The 9,301-nt window shown below is 41.3% G+C and overlaps 1 protein-coding gene across 2 annotated transcripts in view; it reads left to right on the forward strand.

The window, feature by feature from the left end:
- myo7aa (myosin VIIAa) overlaps window positions 1–9,301 on the forward strand; it is a gene marked incomplete at both ends in the record, with an annotated part of 52,598 nt that extends 43,297 nt beyond the window's left edge. For both annotated transcript variants that reach the window (XM_079225125.1, XM_079225124.1), the window contains 17 exons: window positions 1–69; window positions 2,080–2,206; window positions 2,560–2,729; window positions 3,308–3,498; window positions 4,398–4,522; window positions 4,772–4,929; window positions 5,306–5,459; window positions 5,832–5,987; window positions 6,173–6,278; window positions 6,372–6,485; window positions 6,707–6,794; window positions 7,172–7,278; window positions 7,409–7,594; window positions 7,935–8,051; window positions 8,560–8,643; window positions 8,774–8,893; window positions 9,209–9,301. The exon at window positions 1–69 is cut by the window's left edge and continues 49 nt beyond it. In XM_079225125.1, coding sequence (XP_079081251.1) covers window positions 1–69; window positions 2,080–2,206; window positions 2,560–2,729; window positions 3,308–3,498; window positions 4,398–4,522; window positions 4,772–4,929; window positions 5,306–5,459; window positions 5,832–5,987; window positions 6,173–6,278; window positions 6,372–6,485; window positions 6,707–6,794; window positions 7,172–7,278; window positions 7,409–7,594; window positions 7,935–8,051; window positions 8,560–8,643; window positions 8,774–8,893; window positions 9,209–9,301 — 2,165 coding nt within the window. The remainder of the gene's footprint in view (window positions 70–2,079; window positions 2,207–2,559; window positions 2,730–3,307; window positions 3,499–4,397; window positions 4,523–4,771; window positions 4,930–5,305; window positions 5,460–5,831; window positions 5,988–6,172; window positions 6,279–6,371; window positions 6,486–6,706; window positions 6,795–7,171; window positions 7,279–7,408; window positions 7,595–7,934; window positions 8,052–8,559; window positions 8,644–8,773; window positions 8,894–9,208) is intronic.

Consider the following 9,301-nt stretch of genomic DNA (forward strand, 5'->3'; position numbering starts at 1 on the left):
TGGTGGACTTCGCTCGACACAAGTGGCCTCTGCTTTTCTCTCGTTTCTACGAAGCCTTCAAGTTCTCAGGTGAGAACCTACGACCTCTTTCAGTTATTAGTTTAGTTTTAGTTGATTCAGCCAACTTGACACATTCGTTCAAAGCGTGATGGTCATCGTACAAATATTTATAACAAATGTGAGCACAAAAATGAGAATCTACGACATTAAATAGTGCAGAAGTTAACCTATGGTAATACAAACAATAAAGGAATAATATACATGTGTGGTAGACAGGTGTGTAGTAATAGGTAAATGAATGCACTATAATGTAAACATGAATAAAGTATATATATATATATATATATATATATATATATATATATATATATATATATATATATATATATATATATATATATATATGCATAGTGAGAAGTAATACATACAGTATGTTCTGTATATAAAGAGATGTAAACAGGTAGTTAACAGTAGTAAAAGTATTCTTATACCATATACGTCAAGGCCAGAAATTAAAAGAAAAGGATCCTGCAGTTTTCTGGAAAACTACCTGTGGAAATGGGGATAAGATAAGCTAGAACTTCAACACAAAGTAGGAAAGAGTCCAAATTAAATATTAACAATAATAATAACAACGTGCAAAAATGTAAACGATCATATCGTTTATTAGCTCATTTGGGCTACACAGGAACAACGGAAATACTTGTCACTTGCTATCCGATCCGTACATCCTGCACCATATTTTTCCCCTTAATGCTGTAATGTGAACAACAAATCCGTGTTGAAATCGGCAGGACGAGAGCTAGTTAACATTAGCTGTTAGCAGCCGGTGGGCACCAAAAGTCCTGCTCAGCTATATAATGTAGCTGTGTACTGATTTAACCTGTTTTAAGCCTTTTTTTATCAAACACGAAAATGTCAACTTTTTTTTTTTTACGTTTCCTTAATTATCTCCGGAACCACAGCGTTGTTTGACTTCATTTAAATTGCTTAAAATACCGCAACCCTTGTGAGAAGATAAATATGTTGTAGAAAATAATTGAGTATTTACGTAATCTCCAACGACCCTACATCACATGCTGTGGTGGCCAAAACGGTTTCACAAGATCCTTCATAAGTATCCCTTACAACATCGGATTTCACTAACAAACACATCTCCGTAACCATACGGGCTTGTGGGATTCTAACAAAACAATCCATAGGCTTACAAACCACCTAGAAGTACCTAAAACAACACAAAACGGCAAGAAGTTTGAAAAAAATTGCTTCCTCTGGACATTTCCTTGTGCTGTGCGCCCTGTGTAGCCCCCACCTTTGTAAAACCCTGTCACAGCGCAAGGGGGAAGGCTAATGCACATTTTAAGGTCAGGCAGCGCTCGGTGAGAGAAGGCTTTCACATAGAAACAGTGATTTTCCCATTTTTCAACCGAACAACACAGTTTTTTTTACTAAAAATAGGTGCCAACACCCCATAGGCTTTGAGTTTCTTGCATATTCCGATTATTTAGGTCATACCCTTTCCAAAAAGGTGTTTTATTAGTATGTGGGATGTTGGTAAGGGTCTGAACCATGGAGGTAGTACATGTCGGTGATCGCTCCAAAAGATATGTTTGAGAAATCTTGCTTAGATCATGCTGGATGTTCATAGTTATGATCAAAATATGGTATAAAAGTGATTTTATTGAAAATATGCATTTTTTTCACAAAAGAATTCTGAAAAAAATGATATTAAATAATACAAGTAATATAACTAAATGGGGTTCATACGACTACTTGAACACGGGGAACAAAAGTAGAGAAGTAAAAAAAGTGGTAACATATGGTTCTACGGTTTCCAAAAGGTTAAAGATAGTTACTCTGGTAAAAGAAGCTTACACAATCAATAAGTTGGATTTAAATGAAAATGTCAATTAAATTACAACATAGTCCCTTCTAGGAGCCTTCCTAAGAAATTTCAGTTACATATTGACAGTTATTAGAAACTGTGAATATCTGAACATAATGTCACATTGTCCTGTTGGTTTTGTGAGAGTGAATCTTCAGGTGGGAAACCTTCACCCTTTCCTCTCTGCCTCTCAGGTCCCAGTCTGCCCAAAAACGACCTGATCGTCGCCGTCAACTGGACCGGGGTTTATTTTGTAGACGAGCAGGAGCAGGTTCTCCTGGAGCTCTCCTTCCCAGAAATCACGGCCGTTTCCAGCAGCAGGTGATGCATGCTGGGAGCTGTAGTCACTCAACAGTTCACCCTTTTATCCATCCCTGTCCTTTCTTTCATTCCTCCTGCATCCACTTCCTGCTACAGTTCCTTATCTCTGTTAGTTGTGTGTTTCCTTTCCAAAATGTATTATTATTTTACTTTTCTTTCAACCAGCACATCCCCTGCTTTCTCTCTCCTCTTTCAACAATGACTGACTTCAGGAAATGCCCAATAAAACCATTTGTTTTCTTTCAAGTGTCTCAAACTTGTGAGGTGCCATTGTTCTAGAGGCACAAAGTCAGTTTCCCTTCAGAAAGTCTACATTTGTGTCTTTTAATTTGGAGGACTGGTTTTGCTTTCAGTGGAGGAAAGTTACAGAGTCAGAGTTTCACTTTGGCGACCATCAAAGGAGACGAGTACACCTTCACCTCCAACAACGCGGAGGACATCCGCGACCTGGTGGTGACCTTCCTGGAAGGCCTGAGGAAGAGGTCGAAGTTTGTGGTCGCGCTGCAGGACAACCCCAACCCCAGTACGTTGTTTTGTGTTTCCTCATGTGTTTCCTCGCAAGAAAAGGATTGGAAGAGTGCTGACATCATCTCAACACTTGAAATTCAGGGTCAAAAAATTTCCTAAAATCTGTAATTGTGACAATTAACAAATATTTTTAGTGCATATATAATACGAATTTAGAGGGCAGTCCAGTGCAGGTAATGTTTGCCATTTTTGTCTTAAAAATAACTTTTAAAAAGAATCAATCAATGATCGTAATTTTGTAGATTTAATTTTACTTCAATATACTCATCAATACATAAAGAACAAAAATATGTATGCAACTAATCTATAGTGTAAATTCCAGTTGGTTTGTCTTGTGTGTGTGTGGCTGTGATCCTTTTTTTAATCTTTAATAAGAATTTGTTTATTTTTGGCAGAATGTCAGTAGCTTTGGCCCTAAATGCACTCAAAAATAAATGTGCAACACCTCTTTGAGTACATTATATGTTTATATTTCCATCAAACACCTTTACTGTAATATCCTGTAAATAAAATACTCGTAGTAATAGGAGAAATGCCAGTTAGTCCTCTCACCTCCACTTTCTTTCTCCACAGCTGGGGAGGAGTCCACGTTCCTGAGCTTCATGAAGGGAGACCTAATCCTGTTGGACCAGGACACCGGCGAGCAGGTGCTCACCTCTGGTTGGGCGCACGGTGTCAACGAACGGACCAATCAGAGAGGAGATTTCCCAGCCGACTGCGTCTATGTCCTGCCATGCGTGACCCGACCTCAGCAAGAAGTATTGGTGAGAGAAGAAGACACCACATCTTTTATGGCATGAGCTCGTCTTTACAGCACTGACTTCCTCCTATTCTCACTGCTTTTAATGGTTTATCGGCTCAGCTCATTCTGCAGGAAGCTGGAATTTCATTAAGGGAATTTTTGATCCAAAAGCTTTTTAGATTAGAGCAAAATTTGCCACAGTTTAGCCAAAAGCTTCAGAACAAAATATCTTATTATTCGTGATATTTGTTTTCTACTATCTTTTATATTAATAAAAATAAATGATATATATATAGAAGGACAAATATCAGTTACAACAAGTAACAAAATACAACTGAATCCAAAGAAACACGTTAGAGTAAAGGATCAAAATGTAGAGATTTTATGTTTGTTTACGTCCATGAAAGAGAACCGGAACTAACATACGTGTAAAAACATAAATCAAAGAAGTACGCTGTTTAAACCTATGATGCTTTTTTCTTTCACACCATTTAACAGTATTTTTCGAGTACTTTTTTTCTATTAAATTGGCCAGCACACAGTGACTTTAAAATTACACGTCATAGTCACATGAAAGGAAGTTGACCAATAGAATTTGACTTCAATACAAAATGAGACGTTTTCTTGTCTCAAACGACAAAAGGGAATTTGGCTCACATTTCCTTCTGTGCAGAGATTTCCAAGATTTCTGTGCATCGGGCAAAGATGTAATAAAATATAATTTTTTACATTTTGGTGGCCTGCGTTTTGCGCACTGGGAAGTTAACATTGAAAACTTGCTAACGCGTTGCTTTGACAGTTTAAATCTGATGGTATTTAAACCTCCGGCTCTTCTTTTTGTTCGGACAAACCTCCTGGAAGTCCCTTTATAAAAACACGCTCTGTCAAATGAATGTAATCTGATGGGATCCAACCAATCAGGCTCTGGTTACCATGACACCGGACCAGCGGCAGGAGTCGGTTCGTGTTTCGCAGATCGTCCTGCCGGAGAGCGACGACAGGATGAAACCCTACACGCTGGAGGAGTTCTCCTACGACTACTTCAGGTACACACACACACACACACACACACACACACACACACATAATATAATCATTCAAAAGCCCAAAATAAGTTTACCCACAGAATGAATGATTTTAACAATAGCAAGTAAGTGAGATCGTCTATCTGGAAACTTCCTTCAGTTGAAATCAGACAATTCAGAAGGTTTTCATCCTCACAGGTCCATTTTTGACCAGTAAATACAGATTTTATGGACACGCAGTCATGTCAGCATGTGTCCTGCTTCTTCCAGGCCTCCTCCCAAACACACCCTGAGCCGGGTGATGGTCACTAAGAACCGGGGGAAGGACAAGATGTGGAGCTGCACCAGAGAGCCGCTGAAGCAGCCGCTGCTGAAAAAGGTCGTCAACCACGAGGAGCTGGCTCAGGACGCCTGCATGTCCTTCATAGATATCTTTTGAAAAGCAGTTTCAGACTGATTGTCTGGGCCATTTCAACTCTATCACCATTTTACGACGACAGCACATTTGGCCCCATTTTTATGTTTTTACGACCACAGAAATTCTTGAATTTGTCGTCTAGTACATGTCATATACTTTTAGTAAAGTAAATGAAATCCGCACACAGTATTAAAGATCCAAATGTTTACTCGTCTTGACTCCACATGTCTGTGCGGAAAGCATATCTTACCATACATGTACTTTCTAGGCTGGGTGATGAATGTTGGTTGAATTCAAGCTCTCTGTCTCACACCCATACATCCATGCCCATTCTCTCGTTTTCTTCGAGCTAATCCAGTTGTTTTGTTCCTTGACGTTTGTCCCACCTATGATGAAGTACATGGGCGACTACCCGTCCAAGCGGACGCGCTCCGTCAACGAGCTGACGGACCAGATCTTTGAAGGAGCGCTGAAGGCAGAACCTCTAAAAGACGAGATCTACTGTCAGATCATCAAGCAGCTCACCGACAACCACGTCAAGTGTGTAAACTTATCAGCCTCAATATGAATGATCATAATAATTGTAAGGTTCACACTTGCATTTAAACTTTTCCATGAGGTCACCAGATTGTCCTGAATCTACTCTGAGTTATAATGAAACCCAAGTACTAAAGTTTTTTTATATTTATTATGAATTGTGACTTTATTATGAATTGTATGAAGCTGTGAAGCTTTTGGATCCTTCGTATTATCATGGTCACCGTTTTTAAGATTTCAAATCTTGTCCCCAGTGTTTGCACTCGGTGTCCATGAATCCTCAGTCCCCAGTGAGTCTGCAGTGTCGAGCAGGCGGAACCATCAGATGTTCCACAGCAGACTCTGAACTTGAGTTGTTTTGTGCTGCTGCTGCAGGTACAGTGAGGAGAAAGGCTGGGAGCTGCTGTGGTTGTGTACTGGTCTGTTTCCTCCCAGTAACGCGCTGCTGCCGCACATCCAGCGCTTCCTCCAGTCCAAGAAGCACCACCCCCTCTCTGGAGACTGCATGCAGAGGCTGCACAAGGCTCTACGGTAGAACTACACGCCTTGATTCGTTCAGCTGATGGTTGTTGAAGGAACATGTATATCTTCAGGTTCACTTTGAGTTGACTGACAGTTATTAAAAGACACCACACACACACTACTAATCGGATGATTGTCTGTTCCATCCCCAGCCCCTGAGTTTATTTGTTCTTTTATTATTATCATGGTAACAGTAACGGATCCAGGAAGTACCCCCCTCATCTGGTGGAAGTGGAGGCGATCCAACACAAGACAACCCAGATCTTCCACAAAGTTTACTTCCCCGACGATACAGACGAGGTCAGACACACTCGGACTCGCACTCGTACAGATTCCCACTCATCAAAAAGGAAATTAAACAATTGAGAATGCATGTGTCCTCTAACCCTACAGGCGTTCGAGGTGGAGTCCAGCACCAAAGCGAAGGATTTCTGCCAGAACATCTCCACCAGACTGCTGCTCAAATCCCCCGAAGGCTTCAGCCTATTTGTTAAGATTTCAGACAAGGTCAGAGGTCAAGGAGTGTTTCTCAGAAAGCATTTATATAACATCATTGTAGTTTCACGAGGCTCAATACATTTTTGTCAAAGTAGAAAACTGCTTATTAGCTTTAATATTATGTGTGTGTGTGTGTGTGTGTGTGTGTGTGTGTGTGTGTGTGTGTGTGTGTGTGTGTGTGTGTGTGTGTGTGTGTGTGTGTGTGTGTGTGTGTGTGTGAGTGTGTGCAGGTGATCAGTGTGCCAGAGGGGGATTTCTTCTTTGACTTTGTCAGACATTTGACGGACTGGATCAAGAAATCTCGACCTGCTAAAGACGGTCGGTACCCCGTTAATCATGCGAGCCAGCGCATGCTCTGACAAAACCTCCTCCTGCTCTCTTAGCGGGAAGTTACTGAAAAAATACAACGCATAAGTAGCACTGGACTACTCACAAATAAAGCATGGTTGGGTCCCCTCAGGACACTTGGGGACACGTTTCAAATTAAAATGTGAAGGTTCGACTTCCCTCACTGTTACAGTTAGAAGCTGTCATTGTTTATTCAGGTTTTCTACAACCACCAACTGCAGGATTTTTGAAAACGTCTTGACATTTATGGACAAACCTGCAATTCAAAACATATAAAACTAATATACCGCCAGGGATTTAAAGGTGATCACACTTATATTTCTTCCTCTTCCCGTTCTACCTTACAGGAATCGTTCCATCTCTGACCTATCAGGTGTTCTTCATGAAGAAGCTGTGGACCAACACGGTTCCAGGGAAAGACTCCTTCGCCGACTCCATCTTCCACTACTATCAGGTTGGTTGTCAGGGACGTGAAAATACTTTTACTTCTAAAGTTTCAGTCAGCAACTCTCTCTGACACTGAAGTTTGTTTCTGTTCAAATAACGACAACACTTCTTCCCCGTCATTCTCCTCTTTTAATCAGGAGCTGCCTAAGTATTTACGTGGCTACCATAAGTGTTCACGGGAAGAGGTTTTCCAACTCGCAGCACTCATCTACCGCGTCAAGTTTGAGGATGACAAGTCCCACTTTCCTACAATTCCCAAGATGCTTCGGGAGCTGGTTCCTCAGGATCTCATCCGTCAGATGTCACCAGATGACTGGAAAAGGGTAAACCCGCATATGTAGCCATAATAATACTGAATATCAACTTTATAGTTCACTTTTCCTTTTACCTAGCTGTATCCTAAAGACAAATTATATGTGTCATTTTGTAAATATTTTATGTATTATGATCGGATATATTATAACTGATAGAAAAGTAAAATAATTGTTTCTCAAGTCCGTTATTGTATATGTATAACCGGACCGGTTATGTAAACGGATGACAGCACACAGAGAGAGAGAGTGACTTTGTTCTCTGCTCAGGTCGACACCAACAAGTCTCAACTCATTGAAGTCATTTTGGTGACAGATTGTGTCTGTGTGTGTGTTTGTGTGATGGTTGCAGTCGGTGGTCGCTTACTTCAACAAGCAGGCCGGTAAATCAAGAGAAGAAGCCAAACTGATGTTCCTGAAGACCATCTACAAATGGCCGACCTTTGGCTCCGCCTTCTTCGAGGTCAAGGTAAACCCACGTGGAGCCTCTCACTTCCTGTCTGCAGCTCTCACTGGGCGCTTCTCATTTGTCGTACTTTTCATGATTGTTCACATAGTTCAGTAACAATGCAATCCATGCAGGACTTTCACTTTTCACAGTGTGGTATCAGTCATCATACTGAAGTAAAGGATCTAAATACTTATTTCCCCACTGTCATTCTCCTCCTCGAGCCCACTGAACAAATATTGTCTTCTGAGAACAGTCATGACCAAACAGAGGTCAGAGGGTGTGGCTTTAACGATCTGGAAACCTCGGCAGCACCACTCATGTTGGTTATAGTTAGTCCCTCCCACTTAAGAGTATGACATACAGGAAAAACACGGGATGAAAGGAGACGAGGACACACCGGATTATCCTCATATTCACCATGAACTGTGAAGAGAAAATGTACCTCTCTACATCTAGACATGATAAGATCTAATAGATGCTCAATGGATATCTAGAAATCATAACAACATACATCTTTTGTCCCTAGCAAACCACAGAGCCCAACTTCCCGGAGATCCTGCTGATCGCCATCAACAAGCACGGAGTCAGCCTCATCGACCCGAAGACTAAGGTTTGTGTTCGTGTAGAAATAATTGGATTGTGCACACGGTAAACATACTCATTAAGCACTCAAGTATGCATCGTACATCAGAGGACCCTAAAGGTAGCAGAGGCTTACCCCTCTCTGTGTTTCGGTGCAGGACGTCCTGACCACCCACCCGTTCACCAAGATCTCCAACTGGAGCAGTGGGAACACCTACTTCCACATCACCATCGGCAACCTGGTCAGAGGAAGCAAACTGCTGTGTGAGACTTCGCTGGTGGGTGGCAGCAACACACACACACACTTCAAATAAATACATTTTCAAATAAAAGCGGGTATTGAATTAAAGGCCGGGGTGTGGAATACCTTGTGTCTACGACAACGGCTGTCTCGTCCTACTCTCACTTGCTTTCTTTAAACACAAAAGTCCTTCAACTTTGAATTCTAGTTGTTTATTTAGCTTTGCAGTTTTTCTTGATTGAAACCACCGCCGATGAAATTCGATACTTCCCATAGGTTTTCACAATAAAAGCCTACCGAAAATGTGTTTCAATTGTGCTTAGGCTTAACATTGTTTCCATTTCTCTTGCAGGGCTACAAGATGGACGACCTGCTGACCTCCTACATCAGCCAGATGCTGACCACCATGAACAAGCAGCGCTCCGGGCCGCGCCAGAGCAAGTGA

Source organism: Taurulus bubalis (assembly GCF_910589615.1).
Source record: "Taurulus bubalis genome assembly, chromosome: 10".
NCBI lineage: Eukaryota > Metazoa > Chordata > Actinopteri > Perciformes > Cottidae > Taurulus > Taurulus bubalis.